Genomic DNA, 26,620 nt, shown 5'->3' on the forward strand with positions numbered 1-26,620 from the left:
TGCTGCACACCTGCAGTCCCAGCTACTCAGGAGGCTGAGGCAGGGGAATCGCTTGAACCTGGGAGGCAGAGGTTGCAGTCAGCCAAAATCACGCCATTGCACTCCAGCCTGGTGACAAAGAAAGACACTGTCTCGAAAAAAAAAAAAAAAAAAAAGCAAGGGAGGAAAACAAAGATGTAAAGATGTTAAAGACTGCCCACTGTAAATAATAAGACTACTATGAACTTATAATCACAATGTCTATAGTCAGGATGCTGTTACTATTATATTTGAAGAATATTTGAAGAATCACATAGTCAAAAGCAGAAATCCAGAAATTGATAAGAGAACTACAATTATTGAGCCTCACTGAATGTTCACACTGGAGAGTAATAAAATTACAAATTATTTTACCTCTACTAACTCATAGAATTTTAGAACTAAGAAGCATCTCGGCCGGGCGCGATGGCTCACGCGTCTAATCCCAGCACTTTGGGAGGCTGAGGCAGGCGGATCATGAAGTCAGGAGATCGAGACCATCCTGGCTAACACGGTGAAACCCCGTCTCTCCTAAAAATACAAAAAATTAGGCGCCTGTAGTCCCAGCTACTCGGGAGGCTGAGGCAGGAGAATGGTGTGAACCCGGGAGGCGGAGGTTGCAGTGAGCGGAGATTGTGCCACTGCACTCCAGCCTGGGAGACAGAGCGAGACTCTGCCAAAAAAAAAAAAAAAAAAACTCAGAAACATCTCAACCTGGAGTGTACTGTTTTATGTAAAAGAAACCCAATAAAAGATATTTTCAAAGCCTTAGAAGAGGAATCTGAACATAAATGAGAGGCAAAAAAAAGATTATTCAAAAAATTGATAAAGCTTGAATATACTTTCTTTTTGGAATTCGGAAATATGTTTGGGAACATTTCAATAAAAAAGTGAGAAATTACAGACTCCTAATTTGGATGTAGGTGAAAACGAACCTATTTAATTATCTTTAGATTTGTTTATAAAGGAACTGAGAGTAAAGTCAGATAAACTTAATGGACTATGAACAGAATGTGCTCAAAATAATGAAATCAATAGAAATCATTCTGACATTAAAAATTGTAAAAAAATATTTTAGATATGTTCAAAGATGAAATTCATTAAGAGAAAGATGTTCTATTTCTAACAGAAGTGATGACTAAGCCCTTAGATTTTTACATAATCCAATTAACTGAATGAATCTTATGAACGCATTGGGACAAGGTTCGTCTTAAAATCAGATTAAGTTGAATTTGCTTCCAAAATACGGACATCAACAAGATAATTTAAACCTACAGTACACACTATAATGAAGGATTCAACAATAAACTGCTATTGAGTTTCATCGATTTAAAAAGTTCAATGACATTAAGATGAGTCATTCAGAAACCCTGAAGTACCCTAAAACTTCATGGCTCATGTATACATCTTGTGAGGTTGTCTCAGTTTTGACAATGGTCCTAAATATGTGCATGGGCAAATCAGAAATTAATTGAGACGTGAAACAAATTATTTCTAAACTGTTAAGAATAAAACTCAAATTTCTATCAGCCACGCCAGAGGAAGGACTGAATGATCTATTTTTGGTGTAGAAAATATTACCTTTTCATAAAAAGAGGCAATCAAAGAGTGTACAGAAAAACTGTGGAAGGATGAAAGCATTGTGGAGGTCAATCAGGCAGTTAATAAAAAGATTATAAAATTTTTTCAGATAGTGCAATGATTGTGGTAGTTGAACTTTTAAAAATGTGCAATTTATTGAGTTTATCCCCATTCTAAGTAAATATTCATTTTTGCACCTAATTTTAAGGTCATAATTTTGTATTTTAAGGAGGACTGCCAAATTTTATTAGCTTCCAGCTCCACAAAATCTGGATCTCCCCATGCCCTAGTCTGAACGTCATACCCTATTAAGGGTCATACCCTAGCTACACTTTGCAACCAGGCCACAAACTCAAATGAACTCAACCTTTATCAGGTACCTACTATGTCCTAGACTTGGGGTCTCCCCAGTCATGCCTCTCAGCTGCATAGTTCCCAGGCAAGCTCTAAGACTCCCATCTAATACCATCCATCCTAAGCCTTTAAAAAACCAAAACCCAAGCCCCTAAGATCTTTGTTTGTGCTTTTATCTTTCCCCAGAAACAGTCTCATAGAACGCACAAGAACACATACTTGGGAGCCCAGCTGCCTGGGTTTGAATTCCAGCAACTTGACCTTATAACTTTGTGACCTTGGGAGAATTACTGCTGCGCTCTGTGACTCAATATTTTCTTCTCTAAACAGGGGTAATAACTGTATTCATCCTTTCTCTTACTGCTATAAAGAAATACCTGACACTGTGTAATTTATAAAGAAAAGAGGTTTAATTGGCTCGCAGTTCTGCAGGCTGTACAGGAAGCATGGCGGCATTTCCTCAGCTTCTAAGGAACCCTCAGGACACTATAATCACCGCAGAAGGTGAAGCAGGAGCATATATATCACATGGCCGGAGCAGGCGGGAGGGAGAAGCGGGAGGTGCTACACACCTTTTTTTTTTCTTTTTTTCCCGAGACGGAGTCTTACTGTGTTGCGCAGGCTGGAGTGCAGTGGCGTGCCCAGCTAATTGTATTTCTAGTAGAAATGGGGTTTCATCATGTTGGCCAGACTGGTCTTGAACTCCTGACCTCAGGTGATCTGCCCACCTTGGCCTCCCAAAGTGCTGAGATTACAGGTGTGAACCACCACGCCCAGTCGGTGCTACAAACTTTTAAACAACCGGATCTCACAAGAACTCAGGATGGTGAGGACAGTACCGAGAGGATGGTGCTAAACCATTCATGAGAAACCACCCTCCGTGATCCGATCACCTCCCACCAGGCCCCACCTCCAGCACTGGGGATTACAATTTGACATGAGATTTGAGTGGGGACACAGATTCAAATCACAACAGAGTACTGTTGTGAGAATTACGCAACTTTAAGTGCCTAGAAAATGCCTGGCACATGTTTCCAGCACCTAGCAAGGTGTTTCGCAGAATGCCTCGCATATGATAGGTACTGAATAAGGGTTGAGTTCATCTAAGTTCGTGGCCTGGTTAGAAAATGTGGCTAGGGCATATGACTTAATAGAGTATGACCTTTAGTAAATTAATTGATTTCTCTGGTCTTGGTTTTCTTTTGCATAAAACAGTAGACTCCAAGTTGAGATGCTTCTTAGTTCTAAAATTCTATGAGTTAGTAGAGGTAAAATAATTTGTAATTTTATTACTCACCAGTGTGAACATTCAGTGAGGCTCAATAATTGTAGTTCTCTTGACAATTTCTGGATTTCTGCTTTTGACTATGTGATTCTTCAAATATTTTTCTGTAAGCAAGCAGAATGTAATAGTAACAGCATCCCAACTGTAGACATTGTGATTATTAGTTCATAGTAGTTTTATTATTTACAGTGGTCAGTCTATAACATTTTTACATCTTTGTTTTCCTTCCCTTGTTTTGTTGTTGTTGTTGTTTGTTTTTTTGTTTGTTTCTTGAGACTTGCTCTGTCACCATGCTGGGGTGCAGTGGTGCGATCTCGGCTGACTGCAACCTCTGCCTCCCGGGTTCAAGTGATTCCCCTGCCTCAGCCTCCTAAGTAGCTGGGACTACTCACCTAGTAGAGGCAACAAGAGGACAAGGAAATAAAATGCCCCAGGTGACTCTTGATTGCAATGAAAGTATCTTATTTTTGCAAATTTACAAAACTTAGGACCATGTGAACACTGTGCTGGAATCCCTTCCCAGGCCTTGGAAAGGGCCCTGAAACTGAATTTTCCAGGTTAAGAGAAGTCGAATGCCTGTATTAGGAGACAACACAGACCCCAGAGCTTGGCAAGGCAAGGCGGGGTTCACAGGAACACCAGCAGGTGGGTAATGCCAGGGCCAGGGCACCCAAGGGCACTGAGAGTTTCCCCTGTAGGTGATGAGGTGCCCAGGAGGAGTTTGAGTTTAGGAGTTTTCTTGCAGTTTAAAACAAAATTATGGAAGCAGGAGAGAATGGAAAATTTGAGTTTAATGTGTGCAGAGTTTCAGTTGTAGAAGGCGAAAATGTTCTGGAGATACACGGTAGTGATGGATGCACAATGATGTGAACGTACTTAATGTCACAGAAATGTATACTTAAAAATGATTAAGATGGTAAATTTCATGTTATGGATATTTACCACAATAACAAAAATGGAAATAAATTTTAAAAATCTTTAACAAACTTTAAAAATTGAAATAAGCGTCAATTCACATACAGTTATTAGAAATAATAGAGAAATATCTTGTATATTTTACTCAGTTTTCCCAAATGGTAATATTTTCGCAAAAGTATAGTCCAACATCACAATCAGGGTATTAATACTAATACAGTCCATTCCCATCTTATTCAGATTCCCAGTTTTACTAGTACTCATTGCTGTTAGTGTATCAAGTCTATACAATTTTGTCACCTCTGTAGGCTCGTGTATCCATCATCACAGTCAACTGTTATTCAACAACCCACAAGGCTCTCTCCTGTTATAACCACACAAACTTCCCTGCACCCTGACCCTCACGCCAAATCCCTGCAACCACTAATCTGTTCTCCATTTACAAAATGTTGTCATTTCAAGAATGCTATATAAATGGAATCATACGATCATATACACCATTTGGGTTTGGCTTGTCATACTCGACATTATTTCTTGGAGATTCATCTAATCTGTTGCAAGTATCAATACTCCACTCCCTGTTGCTGAGTAGCATTCCAGGGTATAGTTGTAGCACAGTTTGCTTAACTATTCAGCTGTCGAAAGGCCTCTGAGCCAGTGAAGGACAGATTTTGGCTATTATGAATAAAGCTGCTGTAGACATCTGTGTACAGGTTTTTGTGTGAACATAGTGTTTCTTTCTCTGGGGGTAAATGCTCAGGAATGCGACTGTTGTGTGGTAACTTGGTTAGTTTTTACAGAAACTGTCAAACTGTTTTCCAAAGTGACTGTACCTGGGGCTGGGCACCGTGGCTCATGCTTGTAATCCCAGCACTTTAGGAAGCTGAGGCAGGCAGATCACTTGAGGTCAGGAGTTCAAGACCAGCCTGGCCAACATGATTAAAACCCTGTCTCTACTAAAAATACAAACATTAGACGGGCGTGGTAGTGGGTGCCTGTAGACTCAGCTACTAGGGAGGCTGAGATACAAGAATTGCTTGAACCTGGGAGGCAGAGGATGCAGTGAACTGAGATAGCACTGCTGCACTGCAGCCTGGGTGACAGAGTGAGACTCCATCTCAAAAAAAAAAAAAAAAAAAAAACACAACCAAAGTGACTGTATGTTTTCCCATTCCCAACAGCAACGTAGGAGTAATGCGTTCTTTCCACATGATTGCCAGAATTTGGTGTTGTTGCTGTTTCTTATTTTAGCCATTCCTTTAGGTAAGTAGTGGTATCTTGTGATTTTGATTTGCATTTCCCTTGTGACTACTGGTACTGAGTATCTTCTTATGGCGAGAGGTGTTATGCTTGGGAATGGTATGGCACATGGGAGCTTCAGGGGTCAAGTGAAGGTGGTTTGAGCCCCTGACAATGCCACAGAGGGCCTGAGCCAGGCTATGACAGTGAAGGGCCAGAGAGGAGTGGGGGTGTGGGGTTCCAGAAATGCTTTAGGAAACTGCCAAATGTGGTGACTAAGGAGACAGGAAGAAGCATTGCTGAGGAAGAGGGAGGCATCCAAAGTAACTTCCCAGCTCTAACTCAGAGAAAGAAGTCTAGAAATGGTGATTTTTACCTGTAAGACATCCATGTAGCCCACAGGCATCTGGACACGAGCATTCAAAACAGCGATTGCATGTGGGCTGAATGTATGGATTTGGAAGCTCAGAAGTTTCCCTCACATAAGATAGAGGGAGGAGTCCGATTGTTCAAACTTCTAGTTTATTAGTTCCCATATGTAGGCCAGGGACGGGGGAGTCTAGGGACCCCCGCCCCCGCGCCCGACCCACACGCAGACCAAACATTTTCCAAAGCGCATGAAACACCTCGCACACCTAAACGCGCTTTTTCAGTGGTATGTATGTACATTGGTAAGACTTCACAAATCTATTTTCTAAATTTTCAATTTTAGGGTTTTTTTTTTTTTTTTTTTTTTTTTTTTTTTTTTTTTTTTTTTTACGACTGCTTTTCAATCAGACCATAAAAGTACTAAAACCAGTGTGAAAGCGTGCAAAATGTTGACTCCTTTAGAAGTGGCCGCGACTTTCTGCTAGTCGGTCTTCCCAGGGACAGGGGGTCTGGCGGCTCTAAAGTGCCGGCTCTCGGATCCCTTGGTATTATTTTACAGAAACCGTCTCCAGCCCGCTCTCCTTCGGGAAGCGTCCCTGCCCTTCCTGCCCAGCCCGCCCCCCTCCCCGGGCGTCCCCACCGGTTCCTCCTCCAGCGACAGGTGGTTGCAAGCCTTCCCTTTGAACTCGAGAATCCCTCTCCCCAGCCCACCGCCTCGCAGCAACTCACAGGCCAGAGGGTCGACCCCTCTGGGTTGTGACTGGAGCCCTCCGGGGTGAGTGCACTGCTGGGCCCCGGACCCCCCCCCGGGTCTGCCGTGCGCTCTGCGGGGGAGCTGGCGGGAGCCCCTCGTCCAGTGCTTGCATCTCAGCAGCGGAGTTTTGTTGGCAGCCGTTAAGAAGATTCGTAAGTTACATTTCCCAAGCCCTTCCCCTCTCCAAGAGCACAACACCCGCATCCCCAGCATCACGAAAACAAGCGCGGTCACCGCGAGGTGAGACACGCGGAGCCTGGAGTCTCAGTGTAGACCGCGCTGCAACGCGCAGCCGCGCCTTTGCGAAAGTTAGACGGCCTGCGAGGGCGTCCGACCAGAAAACACAAGGAATGCAGATGTCACCCTTGCCTCTGGTAGGTATTTCACGAGGTTGCTGCTTAAATATAATTCCAAACAAATTGAGGTTGTCCTTTGGAGGAGGGGAGGGAGGGCCGGAGGGAGGAAAAAGAGAAAGCTGACTTGGCCTCTTCTATTACCCGAACTGCAATCGCTGATCCTTTGTGACATAAAAGTCATAGGTCAAATCCAAGATCTTACTGCAAATCGGCGGGGATTTTTCTCCCAGGAATATGAGACTGGCCTCTTATCTCCTGATAATACCTCTAAAGTCTCCAGCCCTGAGAATCAGCGAGAATGATGACACAGGGAAGGGACAAGGGGGAGCCATCACCCGCCATCGCTCTGCATCCATTTAATTGATTCTGTATGTTTTTCAGTTCAGGGCTCCCAGAGCTCCCTACCACGCATTTTTTTTTTAACCCCAGGGAACATAGTGAAACTTCTTTTACTTCTATTTATCTTTTTGCTTTATTTCTGAGTTCCCTAAATTAAAAACCCAACGTCTAGACTCTGATTATTTAACTTTGGCTGCATACATTGGCCCCTTGAATAATTTCCCTGGAGACCCACTGATTTTTCAACTGAATATAATCGGAGGAAGCCAGGAAGGAGGGAGGAAGAGGGATGAACTGGTAGTTGAGGGGGTATTTTTTTTCTTTTCGAACTTATATTTTAGAATCAGGAGTTACATGTGCAGGTTTGTTACAGAGATATTTTGTGTGATGCTGAGGTTTGGGTATGAATGATCCCATCACGCAGGTACCTATAGTACCCAATAGGTAGTTTTTCAACCCTTGCCTCCCTCTATCCCTTCCCTATATAGTAGTCTACAGTGTCTTTTGGTCCCAACTTTATGTCGTTGTATACCCAATATTTCGCTCCCATTTATAACTGAGAACATGTGGTATTTGGCTTTCTGTTCCTGTGTTAGTTTGCACAGGATAATGGCCTCCAGCTGCATCCATGTTGCTGCAAGGGACATGATTTTGTTTTTTGCTTTTTGGTTTTTGTTGTTTTTTGAGACGGAGTCTCTCTCTGTCGCCCAGGCTGGAGTGCAATGGCTCGATCTTGACTCACGGCAACCTCTGCCTCCTGTGTTCAAGAGATTCTCTCGCCTCAGCCTCCCAAGGAGCTGGGATTACAGGCGCACACCACCACACCCAGCTAATTTTGTATTTTTAGTAGAGACAGGGTTTCACCATGTTGGTCAGGCTGGTCTTGAACTCCTGACCTGAGGCAATCTGCCTGCCTCCGTCTCCCAAAGTGCTGAGATTACAGGTACAAGCCACCAAGTCTGGCCTATGATTTTGTTTTTTTATGACTATAGTATTCCATGGTGTATATGTACCATATTTTCTTTATCTAATCCACTACTGATGGGCACCTATGTTGATTCCATGCTTTTGTGATTGTGAGACACACTACAGTGAACATACAGGTGCATGTGTTCATTTGGTAGAACAATTTATTTACCTTTGGATCTATACCCCACAATGGGATTGCTGAGTTGAATAGTAGCTCAACTGAGTTCTTTGAAAAATCTCCAAACTGCTCTCCACATGGCAATACTCATTTACACTCCCACCAACAGTGTATAAATGTCCCGTTTTCTCCATAGCCTTGCCAACATCCGTTACTTTTTGGCTTTTGAGCAAAAACCAGTCAGACTGGCATAAGATGGTATCTCATTGTGGGTTTGATTTGCATTTCTCTGAGGATTAGAGATGAGCATTTTTTCATATGTTTGTTGGCTACCTGTATGTCTTCTTTTGAGAAGTGTCTGTTCATGTCCTTTGCCTAATGGACAAATAATGGGGTTATTTGTTTTTTGCTTTTTAATTTGTTTACATCCTTTCTTTTCCTCTTCAGCTTTCCCTCCAAATCTGCTCAGGCCCCTGGATCACAGGATCCTCCCCTGCACCAAGGCAGCTTCTCCTGTGGGCTGAATGGTGCCTGCTGTCCACAGTCCAGCCAGCCCCACCCCAGGGGACACCCACCTGAATTTGGCAGCACTGCCTCCTCGTTAGGGCAGTGCCACAGGAGTCCTGGTGCCTCCGCAGCTCAGCCAAGGAAAGGGTCCTCCCAGCATTTGAAGTGAGTTCAGGCCTCACATTCTTTGAGGGCTTTATTCTTTGGGGCACACTGCAAAAGTCAATTTTCCATTAAAACAGAACATCACAGTTACATGAAAAGCTTATCTTTTAAAGCAGTAGATCTAATGATCAGATGATTTCACAGATAACAGGGAAAAAATTGGAAAGACAAATATGCATTTGCAAGCTTTTTACTTTGCCAAGAAAGTATATTTTTAGCTGGGCATGGTGGCTCACGCCTGAAATCTCAGCACTTTGGGAGGCTGAGGTGGGGAGATCACTTGAGATCAGGAGTTCGAGACCAGCCTGGCCAACAGGGTGAAACCCCGTCTCTACTAAACATACAAAAAATTAGCTGGGCATGGTGGTGGGTGCCTGTAATCCCAGCTACTTGGGAGGCTGAGGAAGAAGAATCACTTGAATCTGAGAGGCAGAGGTTGCGGTGAGCCAAGATTGTGCCACCACACTCCAGCCTGGGTGACACAGTGTAAGACTTTTTCTCAAAAAAAAAAAAAAAAAAAAAGGGGATATTTTTACAACAACTTTCTACTATCACCTTCATCCTTCATTTCTTTCTTTTTTTTTTTTTTGTTTGAGATGGAGTCTGGCTCTGTTGCCCAGGCTGGAGTGCAGTGGCATGATTTCCGCTCACTGCAAGCTCTGCCTCCTGGGTTCACGCCATTCTCCTGCCTCAGCCTCCCGAGTAGCTGGGACTACAGGCACCTACCACCACGTCTGGCTAATTTTTTGTATTTTTAGTAGAGACGGGGTTTCACTGTGTTAGTCAGGATGGTCTTGATCTCCTGACCTCATGATCCGCCCGCCTCGGCCTCCCAAAGTGCTGGGATTACAGGCGTGAGCCACTGCACCCGGCCTCATCATTTCTTTTCAGAAAGAAAACCTGAACTTACGCACATAGTCGTGCTTGCTCATGACTGCATGCTTGTGTACATGTGCATACACGCACACACACACAAAAAACGCTCAGAGTAAAGTGTAAAGAACAGCCCTTTCATTGACAATGTAGAGCTTCCTGGAAAGCTGATCACCGTTTAAGAGCACTGGATTGTAGATATCAGTCCCCTCCCATAGCCGTATATGGGGACCTAGCTTCCATCCCTATCTTCTCTCACCAAAGATTAGTGTGTCTCAGACCCCAGTCTCCTGCTGTGAACTTCTCCAGTAAATCTACATAAGAATGAATCAACTCCTCTGCAAGTCACACCTTCCTGAAAAACAAAAGCAGAAAAATTGGAGACTAACAACAAAAATATTGTTTTTGCTGTTTGACCATTGTTAACCACCTCCTAAATGTGGATTTCCATACTCAGTCTAAGTCCAAAGCTGTTGGTTCTATCTTCATGATGCTAGAGGTTTGGCCTAAAGCTTGGCTGGCCCTGTGATGTGACCTGCTCCAGTGTTAACTGTAGAAGGAAATGCTTTTGCTTATATCTTATGATGAGGCCTAAATCATTCCAGATGTCCTTCAAAGACCCAGGAAGGCATCTCCCCAACTAGTCTGCAATGCTTTGGGTGCTCAATAAATACCCACATAATTGGTTGGCTTCGATCAGCTCTGAGCAGTTCTGCAGAATGGAGAAATGGACACCTTCATTCTGATAAAGGTGCTGATGCCTAAATTGTATGCCAAGCAGAAGATTCCCCAATGATATTCAGAAGCAATTTGTAAGGGTTTGGAAGCCTTTGTGAGGGGTGCACCAGTGACTGGGATTGTATAAAGCCCGGCCTCTTAGTCACTGTTGACTTTTCTTCACACAGGTTCCTCACTCCCCAGCAGTCAATTTGTATTCTAATGGTGAGGAAGGAGAGGGCCTCTTGGGAGCTTAGAGTGCATGGCAAGAATCAATTTCCCTCATTCTCGCAAATGTTCTCCCACCTGAATGTGGGTCTCTGAGGATGAAAGAGGAAACCCTCAACCAAGAATAACGTGTGAAGATGATGCACTTGTTTTTAAAAAAGAGTCAAGGAGAGGAACAAAAGAATTAAATATAATAAATAGAAGAAAAATGTTCAACACCATTGGTAATTTTTTAAAACATGGATTGATACAAGATGACATTTTTAGTGCATCCAATTGGCAAAATAAAAAACGATAATAGTCCTTTTCTGAGGGCCTGGGGAACCTGGCACTCTCATGCCCCATAGAACATAAAAACAATCACAGTTTCCCTGGAAGTCAGTTTTGCTTTGTATATCAAATCTCAGAAGCAGACTATCCTTTAACTCAATTATTTCACATGTATAAATGTATTCTAGGAAATAATGAAGAATGTGCAAAGATGTCTCTATATAAGGATATTCACTAAATATTCAACAGTAGGAAGTTGTTTACATTGGTTGTGGTATCTCTAGGTAACGGGATGCTGTGAGCATATAGTAATTGTGTATTCATTGAAGTGGAAAGAAGTTCAAAATACACAGTTAAATTTTGAAAGGGTTACAAGCAGTAAAGTCACATATATTTTTTTAATTAACTCAGTTCATTCAAAAAGTATTCCCAAGCAAACAGGATACACCAGAGATCAAGATAGGCAGTTCCCCGCTTTTATAAAGATTGCATTTACTGGGGCGATGGGGTCTGGGAATTGGGTAACAACAAATAAGTATATTAGTGAGAAAACTATAAAACTGTGTTAATGGCTGTGTAGAGAATTAAAGTAGGCTGACATGATAGAGAGAGGTCATTCTAAGATTTTATACTGAGGTATGGATTACTAAAAGCACAAAGTGTTAAGAGTTCTCCAGGAAGGGAAAATAGTCATGCAAGGCCCTGAGGCAGGAGCAAGATTTAAATGACATGTCTATATACAGCTGGACCACGTGGCTAAAGCAAAGTGGAAGAGGGGAAGAGTGGCAGATGCAGTCAGGGAGGAGAGGTCACATTGCATGGGGCTTGGTAAACCAGAGTAAGGAGCTGGGGTTTTATTCTACATGCTGTAGGAAGACACTACAGGTCTCAAACAGGAGACATATCTCATTAATGTTTCTAAACTTCACTCTTGCTCTGTGTGAAAGGATGGATTTGAGAGCATAAGAATGAAGGCAGAGGGACCAGTCATTCATCAGTCCAGACAAGGCTCAAAGGTGACCTGGACTAGGGAAGGAGGTACACGAGAGAAATAGACGCAGTCAGGATTTATTTTGGAGTTAGTGCCAGCGGGTTTTGCTAACGGATTGAGGGCTCCTCAAATTCCCTCCTCTTTACTCCTTTTGTCTTCAAATTCCAGTCCTTCCCTACAAAGGTCCATCTATAGTTCCTGCCTTCGGGTTATCTAAAATGACTTGGACCTCAAATTAAATCTCTCTTTTCTCAAGCTAACTCAAGCTGGTTTTCATTTCTTGCAACCATGACCTGTTGTGTCACAATCAAGCACCTGTTGTGTTACAAGCAACTGGTATCAAGTTACAATCAAGCACCTGTGTGTTACAATCCTCCCAATTGCTATTTAAGGAAGGCACAGCAGTTGAAGCAAGCCATGGTCAGAGAGATGAGGCAGTTTGCCCAGTTTAACATAGTAGAGCAAGGATTTGAACCCACGTCTTCAGGGTCCAGAGCCAGCACTTCCTGTTCTATGCCATGCTAGATCAATGAGATGCACCCAGCTGCTAGTTGTCTACCAAACATTACTAGTTGTCCACAAAATCTAAGCTCCGCTTGTTTCATAACAGTAAAACAATGGCTGCCCAAGTGCATTAATTTCCCAGTCTCCCTTTCAGATAGAAGTGCACATGTGATTTATCTCTAGTGGAACAGGAGAGGAAGTGAGGATGCAAGAAGAGCCATGTTTCCTCCACACCCTTTACCTTTCCTACAGGCTACAACCCAGGCTTGGCAGTAACACAGCTTAAATTTTGCAGATCACAATAATTGTGGATTATTGTGGAACAATGACTAATAAGGAACCTAATCCCTGAATGACCACATGGAGCTGAATCTCCCACTAGTCTCAAAAGCTTACCCTGGACTGTTGCAATTGAAATTACTGGACTGTTACATGAGAAATACATAAACTTTAGTCATGTTATTGTTGGGTGTCTTTGTTGTAGCAGTCCAGCTTTACCCTAACTGATATACAACCTCAACATGATCTACATATTTAAAAATACTACTGGCCTCTTTTGTTAAAAAATAATTGAGCCTCTCAAGCAAATCCTCCAGACACTGGGTAGATCCTTGAGTATCCCCATTCCTATTCATGGCTGAATTTGTCTAATCTGTAGACTAGATTCAATGCCTGGTACTCTCTTAGGGAAACCTTTAAAACCTATTGTTGGTTGGAAACCAAACAACAAGACCTCCATGCATGAGTTATGAGAATTTATTTATATCAGCCAGGGAGATCTCTTCCAAAGGGCTCGAACTTTGGTGACCACCCTAAGATCCCCAGCAGCAGGTGTGACTTAGTCACTTCCTGGAACCTCATCTGAGTGCTTTAGGAAATCCAATGTCTCCCTGAGCTTCCCTGTGATTCACAAGGTGGGCAGAGCCCTCCAGAGCCCACTAGAAGAACAATGCACCGGCAGAACTTGTCTATAGACAGTGGGTGCATTGACTGGAGGTGACAGTACCACATTCATACTCCACTAGCTTTGGCAGTGCGGCAGAAAGTGGGGTAAAAGCTTGCTCCCCGAAGTGTTTCTCCATCAAGCCTAGCAGGAGAGGTGAGGAGACAGTAAGGAAAATGAGCCACATGCTTAGTGGAAAATGCACCGGTTTTGGATTCAGGTGAACGTGGATTCTAATCCTGACCCTACCACTTGTTCATCCATTCACTTAGCTTTTGGAACCTCAGTTTCCTAAAGAATGGGAATACTCCTACCTACCTCATACAGTGGTCATGAGGACTGAGGCAGAGTCTATGATATATATAGAAAGAGCTGGCAGGGAAGGAGCACAGTCAGTAATAGCAAACCAAATTCCAAACTGATCCAATCTTGAGATAAAGAAGTCAGCAAACCTTGCCCTCCCAGGCAAGCCACCATGAAGACAGCGCGTGTGCCGGCTGGCCCCAAGGTCTCTCAGTTGTCAAGGACAAGCTTCTGTGGGTGCTGTTATGGGACCGGGAGATGTGCTCACTGACCACATCCCAGCTGTTCTCCTGCCGCTGTGGTTACCCAAACCCTGCAACTATGTTCATGTCTAAACCAGCCAGCAAATCACACAGTCAAAGCCTCACGGAAAAGCCCGCTTTCTGGTCACCCTTTTCTCTTGTCCAAATTCAGGAAACGACCATGAAAAATCTGTTTGCTTTCTATTCCTGTGGTTGATAGTTTATTTAATAACAACAACAACAAAATCTTTTTTTTTTTTTTTGCCTTGATTATGGTCCTTACCATGACGTAGCAAATGACTGGCTGTGGGAGAAAAGGCTAAAGAGAAACACAATGAATTAACTACGCCTTATTTTCTTCTCATGGGCACAAGCACTGGGTTTTTGGCTTAAATGCATGTACATACTATCAAATATGGAAAATCAGGCGATTTACTGGGTATGATTTTGGGGCTCCCTTTCATGCTGAAGCCATGATAGTGGGTCCAATTCCATGGTTGGTCTCATCATCATCCCCCCAAACCCTTTTAAGCTTTCCTTGTGATGTTACCATTGCCACTTACCACCTCTGCCACTTTGATACTCCTCCATTTCCCACTTCTGCAAAGCATTTTTTTTTTTTTTTTTTTGAGACGGAGTCTTGCTCTGTCACTAAGGCTGGAGTGCAGTGACACGATCTCAGCTCACTGCAACCTCTGCCTCCCAGGTTCAAGCAATTCTCCTGCCTCAGCCTCCCGAGTAGCTGGGACTACAGGTGTCCGCCACCACGCCTGACTAATTGTTTGTATTTTTAGTAGAGATGGGGTTTCACCGTGTTAGCCAGGATGGTTTCGATCTCCTGACCTTGTGATCCATCCACCTTGGCCTTCCAAAGTGCTGGGATTACAGGCATGAGCCACTGTGTCCGGCTTCTGCAAAGCATTTGAGACTTCCAGCAGCCGTGTACTTCCCCTGTTCTCTTAGCACCCTCTCATGCTCTCAATAACATTGTATCAAGATTATTAGAATCTGGCCAGGCACAGTGGCTCATGCCTGTAATCCCAGCACTTTGGGAGGCTGAGGCGGGTGGATCATCTGAGGTCAAGAGTTTGAGACCAGCCTGGCCAACATGGTATAACCCCATCTCTACTAAAAATACAAAAATTAGTCAGGGGTGGAGGCACGTGCCTGTAATCCCAGCTACTCAGGAGGCTGAGGCAGGAGAATCGCTTGAACCCGGGAGGCAGAGGTTGCAGTGAACCGAGATTGCGTCACTGCACTCCAGCCTCAGCGACGGTGAGAGTCCATCTCTTAAAAAAAAAAAAAAAAAGAAAGAAAAAGAAAAAGATTAGTAGAATCTTCCAAGCTTGGGGGCTCACGCCTGTAATCCAGCACTTTGGGAGGCCAAGATGGGTGGATTACTTGAGCTCAGGAGTTTGAGACCAGCCTGGGCAACACCGCAAAATCCCATCTCTACAAAAATTAGCCAGGCATGGTGGCACACATCTGGAGTCCCAGCTACTCAGGAGGCTGAGGTGAGAGGATCACCTGAGCCCAGGAGGTCAAGGCTACAGTAAGCAGTGATCACACCACTGCATTCTGGCCTGGGTGACAGAGCAAGACCCCACCAAAAAAAAAAAAAAAAAAAAAAAAAAGATTAGTAGAATCTTCTAGCTAGTCTTCTGCCTTCTGGTTTCTCTAAATCAATTTCCATTAGACCTCCCTAAAGTGCAGCTCCACTTACATTATTCCTCTGCTCTGTAACCTTCACTGGCTCCCTATTGCTCACTCTAGCCAAGGTGCTCCACAAGATGGCTCTATGTCATCAATTTGTTTAATACAGTTGCTGCCTCGGCATCAACTTTTAGGCCCAAAGTAAATTGTTGGAAACTCAGTTGTAGGCCATCACCTTTGGGTTAGTTAAAACTTCCCCTCCCTATGTGGTTGTGTGCGACATGGCCTTATTGTTCCTCATCTCACTGACACAGAACCCAGCTCCTCCCACAGCTGCTGATCAGGATAAAACCTATTGATCAATACCAGAGTCATGTAAGTAAGATCTCCCCTTAGAGCATGTTTTCTTTTTTTTATTTATTTATTTGTTTATTTATTTGAGATGGAATTTCGCTCTTGTTGCCCAGGCTGGAGTGCAGTGGTGCGATCTCGGCTCACTGCAACCTCTGCCCTCTGAATTCAAGCAATTCTTCTGCCTCAGCCTCCCAAGTAGCTGGGACTACAGGCAAGCGCCACCATGTCCAGCTAATTTTTGTATTTTTAGTAGATACAGGGTTTCACCACGTTGGCCAGAATGGTCTCGATCTCCTGACCTCATGATCTGCCTCCCTGAGCCTCCCAAAGTGCTGGGATTACAGGGGTGAGCCACAAGCCTGGCCACATGTTTTCTTTAAACTCACCAATCCACAACCCCATAGGGAAAACCTAGGGAATAATACCTATGGACCTAAATAAAGGCCTGGTCCCACAGATCCTCTCTCTTTCCTCCTGCCCCTCACCAGTTAGTTGAGCTCCCAGTCACCTCCAGACTTCCCCTGGGCCTCCCATGGGCACCCCTAACCTCTGCAGGAGCTGTAAGAATTTTCTTCTGCTTCATGCATGTGGGTGTCACCTCCTCATTGTGTTTCACCTGAATGATACACCTGTACCCAACTTTCCTCTACCAGGGTTTTCCTAAAGAGGCTGTCTTGGCTTTTGGCCACGCTTAATAGACCTCAAGACCAAATTAGAAAGAAACCATTACAACGAAAATCACAGGCCGGGAGCAGGGGCTCACGCCTGTAATCCCAGCACTTTGGGAAGCCGAGGCGGGCAGATCATGAGGTCAGGAGATCGAGACCATCCTGGCCAACATGGTGAAACCCTGTCTCTGCTAAAATTACAAAAATTAGCTGGGCATGGCACCTGCCTGTAATCCCAGCTACTCAGGAGGCTGAGGCAGGAGAATTGCTTGAACCCGGGAGGCGGAGGTTGTGGTGAGCCAAGATTGCGCCACTGCACTCCAGCCAGCTGGGCAACAAGAGGGAAACTCCGTCTCAAAAAAAATAAATAAATAAAAATAAGAAATGGGGCTGGGCGTGGTGGCTCATGCCTGTAATCCCAGCACTTTGGGAGGCCGAGGAGGGTAGATCACAAGGTCAGGAGATTGAGACCATCCTGGCTAACACGGTGAAACACTGTCTCTACTAAAAATACAAAAATCAGCCTGGTGTGGTGGCGGGCACCTGTAGTCCCAGCTGCTTGGGAGGCTGAGGCAGGAGAATGATGTGAACCCGGGAGGCGGAGGTTGCAGTGAGCTGAGATTGTGCCACTGCACTCCAGCCTGGGTGACAGAGTGAGACTCCATCTCAAAAAAAAAGAAAAAAGAAAACAAGTTACTATGATGTGATCCAATTAGAAATTCAAATTGTATATATAAATTTATATACTAAATAATTTATATAACAAAAATATTTCAAAGGGCATGGATTGGCTTTTGTGCCTCTACAACACAGGTTCTCACTTGACTTTAACATTTGCTAAAATGTACCAATTGGCAAAAGTTCTTGGGCTTAGTCAATACTGGGGCTTCAATCACAGTTATACCTGGAGATCTCAGTAAATTTAAACACTCTGCCTCTACCATCTTAAAAAATAGCTAAATATAAAATAGCGAAAAATAAATATGTCTCACTTTAACTGTAGCCTTGCCTAAATTTCCTATAGTCATGCACCCATTGCTGTAATATAGTCTATATTAAGTATAGATGCTCTGACACAATAAATAATAAATTAAGCCGGCATGGTGGCTCATGTGTGTAATCCCAGCACTCCAGGAGGCCAAGGTGTGAGGATCGCTTGAACCCAAGATTTCAAGACAAGCCTGGGCAACATGGCAAAACTCCATCCCTACCAAAGATACAAAAATTAGCCAGGCATGGTGGCACGTGCCTGTAGTCCCAGCTACTCAGGAGGCTAAGGTGGGAGGATCATTTGAGCCCAGGAAGTTGAGGCTGCAGTGAGCCGGTGATCTTGCCACTGCACTCCAGCCTAGGTGACAGAGTAAGACCCTGTCTCAAAAATAATAATAATAATAATTGTAAATTAAAGTAAGTTTTTGGCACTTACAAATTGGCTTGATAAAATAAAATTCCATGAACCTCCAGTTAAGATGGTCAATTTACAAAGGCCTAATGTAAGTTAAATCAGGATCTTCAAGGATTCAAACTTACTATATACAGTCTAATTAATAAAGGGGTAATGATCTCCACTCTTCCTCCATTTGAGAGCCAGTTTTGCCTGTTCTTAAATGTAGAAAAAATTAAGGGTGCCTCAGAGTGGATTACTACAACCTTTACACCATGTTCCTATCCATTAAGGCCTCCATACCCAGTTCCCAATAATATGACTAATTCTAGTCAATGACTGGTGAATATTGAGCTCTTATACATTTGGCTAACATGTTCAGTTCTGGGCCTATTTCAACAGCCTCTCAGATGCAGTTTGCCTCCACCTCCAAAAGGGCACAACACACATTTTCTGGGCTACCCAGAGGGCACCTCAAGGGCTTTGTCATCACACATAGTCTCTGAAGACAGGATCTTAAGGACATCCACCTTCTCTGGGAGCACAGGCATGACATTACATTGAGGAGATCCTCCTCCAAGAAGGCTCCTTTGACACACTTGTAAGGACGTGTAAGTCCAGTATCTCTTAGTACTTTTGGGGTTATGGTGGCAACAGATTCCTCATTTATAAATATTACTTGTAAATTAAAATCAACAGGCACTCTCACTAGCACCTTCAGAAATAAAAGGTAGGCCGGATGCGGTGACTCACACCTGTAATCCCAGCACTCTGGGAGACCGAGGTGGGCAGATCACCTGAGGTCAGGAGTTCAAGACCAGCCTAGCCAATGTGGTGAAACCCCATCTCTACCAAAAATACAAAAAAAAAAAAAAAAATTAGCCGGGCATGGTGGCGGGCACCTGTAATCCCAGCTACTGGGGAAGCTGAGGCAGGAGAATCACTTGAACTCAGGAGGCAGAAGTTACAGTGAGCTGAGATTGTGCCACTGCACTCCAGCCTGGGTGACAGAGTGAGACTCTGTCTCAAAAAATAATAATAATAAAATAAAAAATAAAAGGTTTTGGCAACCTCTTCTCATGCCTCATGGTGTCTATGGACCACTGATGATGGCCATTGGTTGCCCCACAACTTCTAATAGCAAAAATTGCCCCTCTTGGTCTTGTCCTATATTCCAGTAAAACAGCCAACTACTGGCTACTCTCTGGGTTCTCCTGCAAACAGAGGCTCTCACAGTCCCTGAGCCTGTGACTCTGCATTCCCAACTTCCTGTTATGCTGTGGGTCATGGAAACTGCACCCCCACAAGCTCAGCACAGCTATAATGGCCTCTCTAAGATAGGACAGATCAAAACCTGGGCCCCTTGGCATATTCCATCTACAGGAGGGGGTGCCTTCCTTGTTCTCAGCACCTTTCCATATGCCAGAGTGTTGGAAGAGGTCACCCCTTTTACAGAGCCCTTGGCTACCTGAAAGCTCATGAGATTCCCTGAGTGAACTTTAATGGGAGTTTGTAGACTGTGCAGATGGCGCTGCTGACCATCCTACGTGGTGGAACTCGGTGGAATGTTACTGCTTCCCATCCCTTAGCTAAGATGTCCCTGGCAAAGGATGGGACCCAAGAAACAGACTTGGCCAAGCTTCAGGCAGTCATCTTGGCCCTGGATGCCCTGGCCAATAAATGGTCAAATTGATTAGAAACCATCAGGTCATTCTCTAGAAATTGTCCCCTTCAAGGTAAAGAGCTCTGGGATATTTTTGCCTCACAGATACCCAAAAGATATCAAAATCCACACACTTCCACATATTCTAAGGCCACACTATAAGGCCTTCCCAGAACACTTTTTATTCCTTTCAAAGTTGCAGACATCACTGGTAGTAACCAAAACACATTTTACTTTTTAGAATACACCATGATACTGGGCTCTTGAGAAAGCCATTACTAGAACTTTCATGCCCCTGACAGGTCCCTGATAACCAGTTAAACTCCAAGACACAGTGATGTTTTCAAATAACCTCTTTTCCAATTCCAGTCCAACACATAAATCACTAAAATTCTCTATCTTGCCCCAGGCATTAACCTACTTTTTATAAATCTTCTATCTTACCCCCATCCCGTAAGGGCTGGAGGCCAGATTGAGGGAACATGTTCTCCTAGAACTCATTAACTGTAGACCAACAGGCAGGCAGCTGCTCATCTGATACAGAACCCACTTAAAATTAAACTTATACCAAAACCAAACAAAACAGAAGCCCTGCCAGGGAGAGCTGCATATGTCTGTTGACTGCTGGTCTTATTACTATTGCTTTGGATGTTTTCCCTGGTTTGCAGTCTGGAGGTCTACAGCATCCATTCCAGGGGACACCCACTCAAAAAAGAGACCCCAGTCCCACACCCCAGACAACATCACCCTAGCCCAAAATCCCACTGCTGGAAATGACAGTGCCTCAGATAACATTGCCCCAACCCAAGACTTCGATCGATGCTGGAGATGACCTCACATCCTGTGCCACACATGACTTCGCCTCTTACACTGAAGCCTCCCCCCGGCAGCGCTTGCCAGTGGATTGCCTCTCCTAAGGCACATGATGGACACAGAGCATCTTTTGCTTTTCTTCCTGAACTCGCTGCGTGCTTGGCCCACAGTCCTGGTATTTTCCTTGCTCTCTGCTCAAAGGTACACCCCCATACTTCAATTTTTAAAGGCAAATCTGGCACTGGTTATGAAAATTAAGAGAGATGATTACTTTTCCCAGGAGGCACCTGCCTCATATCAGTCAACCCCTTGACCCCCCGAGAAGAAGACCACCTATTCCTGGCTGCCCTCTCCTACTAACCACCTCCAGCCTTCTACCACAACTCCCTGCCTTGCATCTCCAACCCACAGCCACCATTCCTCTTGGTTAAACAGAATACCACTAATCTTTACATGTACTTGACTAAATTATCAGTTCATAATCTCCAACAACATAACCGCCCTACGCTAATGCTTACTTTGCTGGTTAAATGATCGTATTCCCCTTGCAGTCAATATCTCCACCACTCAGACTACACCTGGCTTCTATTTTTTTTTTTTTTTTTTGAGACGGCTTCTATTTTTTAAAATGACGCAAGGCACCAGCACCATGACAGGAAGAGTCATACATTTGTTTAATCTACGTGCTGTCTTAGCACCCATTTTTAGAGCTGACATATGTTGTTGGAAACCCAGCCGTACCCCGCCACCTTTGGCCTAGAAGAAATGTTTCTTCCCGGTGTGGTTGTGTGTGATGTGGCCAGTGTGTTCCTCATCTCACTAACCCAGAACCCAACACTTCCCACAGCTGCTGCTCACAATAAAACCTAATGGTCAACGCTAGAGTCAGGCAAATAAGTTGCCCCCTTCACATGTTTTTTTAAAACTAGCCAATCCACAACTGCCTCAGGAAAGCCTAAGGGATTATGCCCATAGAACTTAATAAAGCCACGGCCAGCAGGTTCTCTCTCTCTCTCTGTCTCTCCTTCTCTGTCTCTCTCTCACTCCCTCCTCTCCCAGCTGTTTGAGCTCCCTGCAATCTCTAGACTTCCCCTTCGGCCTCCCGTCCGCCCTCCTAACCTCTCCTGGATCTGTAAGTAACATATTTCTTTTATTTCATGCATTTTACATTCACCTCTTCATTGCGTCTCACCTGAACCACACACCCAAACATAACTTTTCCCCATCAGGGCTCTCCTAGAGTGGCTGTCTTGGCTTATGGCCACTCTTGACAGACTTCAAGACCAAATTAGAAAGAACCCATAACCATAAGGATCACAACACCCTGCCCTCCCTCGTCTCTCCAGTGCACACATTCCAACCAGACTCGACACTCCCTATTGAACTTGTCCATATTTTGCCACCTCCGTGCCCCTATGCAAGCGACTCCCCTGCCTCGAATGCTCTCCCTCCTTCCCTATCAACCATGCACTACAGTCAGATCTGTCAGATGGGCCGTCAGTGATCATCTCAAGTGACACCTCTTCCATAAAGACTTTCCTAGTCCTTCCAACTAGCAATAATCCCATCCATCTCCTAAATCTCATGACATTAGATTTCGTTTGTCTCTTCTTCCTTTCTACCTTGCAGTGTCAACTCCAGAGTGTCTCTGGGACCCTCTGAGCAGCAGACTGGCTGGAAGAAAAGGCCAGAGACCGGCCTTAAGTGGCATTTGCACAAGTGCTGTGTTTTATTAGAATTCTATGCAGAGAGTTGCTGATGAGGACAGATAATGGAGCTGCTATGCAACCCCCTGCTCAACCCTAGCCACCGAGGCCTATTGACTCTTTCTTCCTTTCTCCCACTAGACTGCAAGCGTCTAAGGACAGAGGCTGTGTTCCCCAAGTCAGTACCCGCTGCAGTGTCGAGCCCGGTGCCTGACATGGAGGAAGTGCTTGACACAAATGCCTCTGGGAGGCATCCCTGCCAGAAGGAAACACAGCTTCTTCTGGTCTGTGCAGAGCAAGTAAGTCCTAGCACCTACTACCGGCTCTTGGCTCACTGAAGCCAAGGGTGGGAGTCAGTCAGTCCTTTCTCAGTACGTTCCAAGGAGAGTTGCTGACTTGCTCTTTCTTTAAGGTGCCCTTTTACTTTTGAACCTGAATTTTTCTAGAAAAATGTAATGGGCAGGGCACCCAATCCAAAGGGATGGCCCCCAGAGGCAACCCTGAGTGAAAAATAAGGCCAATTCACTGTCACATTGCTTTGTCAATTTCACTATGAATCCACGTTCTGAGGATGCACTCTTGCCCAGTAGGCACCACCCCTCACTGGCAAATTGCTCCACACCCCAGTAGCATAGCCTTTCCCTGTGCCGGGTGTGGTGCATCCCAGGAGAGCTTTCTCACACCAGGTGGCATCCAGGTGGATCTGGCGACCGCCCAGCAAGCACGTGTCCCCCTCACAAAAGGGAAGAAGAGGAAGAGTGGCCAAGAAGGGGTGGAAACCCCAGTTTTCCTTTATAAATTTAAGGCCAGATTTTAACCTCTCCCTTGGCAACTCTACACATCAGACAAGAAAGAAACTAATATAGATATTAGCCTTGTACTGACTTAGACTTTCACTTACCCCACCCCTTGTTTCTTAATGGCCTTTAAAAAAAAAAAAAAAAAAAAAAAAACTCTTGAATCTAGGTTAGCCTGTTTCCTGTTCATATTAAGGAATCCAGGCCCTTTGCAGTAAAGAAAGACAATGATACCCTGGAGCTTTATATAAGGAATGTTTCTAGATTGTTGGTTGAAAGCATGTGCGTTTGTTAATTTGCACCCTAAACACACCTCACGGCTTCATTTAAACCTGAGCACTCTGTGTATTCCAACTGCCTATGCAGAGTTCCAACTTAATCAAGTACTTAATGAGTAGCATTAATATTCGTTGTCTCCTCCACGGGTGCCTGCACTCATCAAGGTAAACAGTTACTGGCAGCCTCCACAGCCCTTCGTTGAGCTGAGAATTGTCTGTCCTTATCTAGACAGCGGATTGTTTGTCCCCCACCATGGGAAAAGCCTGCTGGGTACTTTCCAAAGGCCTCATTTTAAAAAGACACGTTTCCACTTATAGATGCCAGGCAATTTGGAATAACAGTAAGAAATCTATTATCTGGATAACAGTCATTCAGATATTCTTGTAGTGTGCCAGGCACCATACTAAGTGCTAGGAATGCAATGATGACCCCAAGGAGTCCTGGTTCCTGCCCTCATGATGCTTATGGTATAGTGGGAGAGGCCAACACGTAAGGAAAGGTCAATCTAATGAGCGCATAATTACAGAGTGAGCTCAGTGTTAGGAAGAAAAGGCATGGATGTGAGGACTCCCTAGAGGATGAGAGGATGGGGAAGATGTTGGAGCTGAGCTATGAAAGATGATGATGAAGAAATTGGTTATTCACTGAATGTTAGGGCACAGAATGTTAGGACAGGAAGATCACACACACACACCCACACACACACACACACACACACCCCTACTACTCATAGATGAGGAAACTGAGGCCCAGCAGAGCTAGATGACTTGCCCAAGGTCAGAGCTAATTCTAGAAACCCATACCCAATCCCTTCCTGCTAAACCACTTAATTTTATTTATATCCCAGCTATAGATTATCCAAATACACTTGACAAATAAAACGGAGAATATTGAGTTAAAACCACATCTCTCAAGACCACACGCATAAATAACGATCGTGTTTTAATGCGGACGATACCTTTTCATTTTGCAAATCCAGAGTTCTCATCATATCAAAATTCAAGACAGTTTGTTCTGTAAGAAGGGGAAGGTCATAACCCTGTCTAGAATGTACGGGCAAATCTCTCTAACCGTGCAGTGCTAATTTGGGCCTGAGCTGTGTAACCAGACCGACTTCACGCTCCAGCTGGGGTTTCAGATCCACACATGGCGATTGGATGGCTCTTTGCTGTTTCACAGCAAGGGTCCTTCCCTGGGCTCCCGGAGCCTCTGGGGATTTACTCCTCCCGACGTGGCCGTGTTTTCGCCACTGTGTGCATGCGCTGAATGTTGAAAACATTCTTTTGAAAAGCCCAGGAGATTCCACTCGCAATCTGTGCGTGTACATGTAAAAGCGCAGAGACTGGAAAGAACCGCGGCGGAGTACACCCTGACCGAACGTTACTCCCGGGGAGCCGCGGCCGTGGGAGGGAGTGCGATACTGTCTTCTTTTCACTCTAGACACTCCTGAGTTACGTAAAATTCTACGCAAGAATGTATTCGTGTGTTAGCATGTAATACATATGTATTAAGTTTTTTCAAGAAGACTCTTAAACAACAAAATCTCTATAGAACAAAGGTGCGTCTCCGCAGAGCGCAACAGCATTTGTCTTGCATGTAACCGCCTTCTCCAGAAATCTCAGAGGAACTCCCCTCAAAGGACACTGTGCGCTCCACCGCAACCCTGCGGGGCATTCGGAAAGTTGGTGGCGCCCCGGGGGGTGGCCGCACTTGCAGCCCGCGCCCCGTAACCCGAGCATTCAAGGAGTCCTGACTTGGCGGCTGGCACACTCCGCACCCACCCAGCCGGTCCTGATGCGGGAGGGTGGGGCCGCGGCGGGGCGGGGCAACGTGGGCCCGCACCCCGCTCCTCCCCGCCCTTCCCTGCCGGCCCCGCCCGCGCGCGCCCCCCGCCCGCGGCCCGGGCGCCCGGCCCGCCCCCTCCCCTCCGCGCGCAAACGAACCTCGCGACGCCTCGCTCGGCGGCTGGCGGGGGCCGGGCGAGGGAGGGGGCTGGCCCCGGCCGCCCTACTCTGCAGTTGTCTCCCGAGCGCTGGCTGCGCCGCCCGAGCCGCTGGGCCGGGGAAGCAGTGGTCGTTCGCTCCCGGGCCGGCTCCTCCAGGCGCTCGCAGGCATGCAGCCCGGGAGCAGGAGGCGCGCCCCGGGCCGCTGCTGAGCCGGCCGGGGCGGCGGGGACCAGCGCCAGCGGAGCCCCTCCCACCTTGCCCCGGGGCAGACGAGCGGCGCCCCGACACCCCCTCTTCTCCCACAGCCCCGCCAGCGCCACCCCCCGCGGGCCGCAGGGGCTCATGCAGCCGCCAAGGTAAGCGCGGGTCGGGAGCCGGGCGGACCCGGCTCTGACATCTCCCAGGCGCCGCCGACACTTGCTGGGGCCACGGCGCTGCTTTGGTCTTCCCCAGCCCCGCGTCTCATCTTGCTCCCATCTTGCCCACATTTGGAGCTTTGCTGCGCGCCTCGATCGCTTTAGCTGTTGGCAGCAGGAAAGTTTTTGTGGTTTGGTGTTTCTTCTTTTTTCCTAAAATACTCTAACCCCGGGCAGCCGCCAGCGCGCGTGGTTGGGCAGACCCGGCACACGTCCCTTACACCGTGTGCGGGCTGGGAACTCCCTCCCTCCGCCGGGCTCGCGGAGCCCGGGACTGAGCCGGCCACCCGGCTGTCCTGCCGTGAACCCCCATTGGCCCGCGCCGCCCGGGCCCCCGCCTCCCGCTCGACGCCCGGCTGCGGAGCTGCCTGGCGAGCTCCTGCCCTCGGGGACGTCGGCGCAGTGCACCGCGTGGGCTCGCGTCCCGGCGACCCTTTGCCTGGGCGCGTCGGCGTACGGGAAAGTGTGGACCTTGGGTTGAGGGCCGAGGATGCCCGTTGCCAAGCCGCCCCGGCGTTCCTAAGTGGATGGGTGGGCACGGCGACGATTCAGCGCCGGCTCGCGCCGCAGCTTAACCCAGGGGTAGAAGCCCGGGCAAGGAGACAGGTGTATTTAATGGGAGGGCCGGTGTGGGGGACGCTCGTGTGCAATTGGGAATTGTATCTTATTAATGTAATTGTATTAGACTTGCTCAGAGTTGGAATCATTTCTCCCAGATTGAGATTTTAATGGGAGCCTGTGAGCTGCTATTATGTGGTGTGGTTTTGGGAGGTGTTGGGTTGTATTTATTTTATAAATTCGGTGTCTTGCGGGCGGAGTAGGGGAAGTAGCGCCATCTAGCGGAAGTGGTGAGCTGTGCATTCCTCTTAGGCTGCGAAGTTGTGTGTTCTCAAAGGAGTCT

General features: G+C 45.9%; 2 protein-coding genes across 2 annotated transcripts in view; one reads left to right on the forward strand and one right to left on the reverse strand.

The window, feature by feature from the left end:
- Positions 1 to 8,177: 8,177 nt before the first annotated feature.
- Positions 8,178 to 25,647, reverse strand: LOC126959231 (uncharacterized). Its single transcript, XM_050798153.1, has 3 exons — positions 25,301 to 25,647; positions 8,873 to 9,017; positions 8,178 to 8,672 (listed from the first exon to the last, which is right to left on the reverse strand). The coding sequence occupies exons 1-3, from the start codon at positions 25,645 to 25,647 to the stop codon at positions 8,538 to 8,540; spliced, it is 627 nt and encodes a 208-aa protein (XP_050654110.1). The 3' UTR covers positions 8,178 to 8,537.
- Positions 25,531 to 26,620, forward strand: part of RGMA (repulsive guidance molecule BMP co-receptor a) — a 46,043-nt gene continuing 44,953 nt past the window's right edge. Inside the window, exon 1 of the mRNA XM_050798045.1 lies at positions 25,531 to 25,659. Coding sequence (XP_050654002.1) covers positions 25,646 to 25,659 — 14 coding nt within the window. The 5' untranslated portion in view covers positions 25,531 to 25,645. The remainder of the gene's footprint in view (positions 25,660 to 26,620) is intronic.

This window comes from Macaca thibetana, chromosome 7 (assembly GCF_024542745.1).
Source record: "Macaca thibetana thibetana isolate TM-01 chromosome 7, ASM2454274v1, whole genome shotgun sequence".
Taxonomy (NCBI): Eukaryota; Metazoa; Chordata; class Mammalia; order Primates; family Cercopithecidae; genus Macaca; species Macaca thibetana.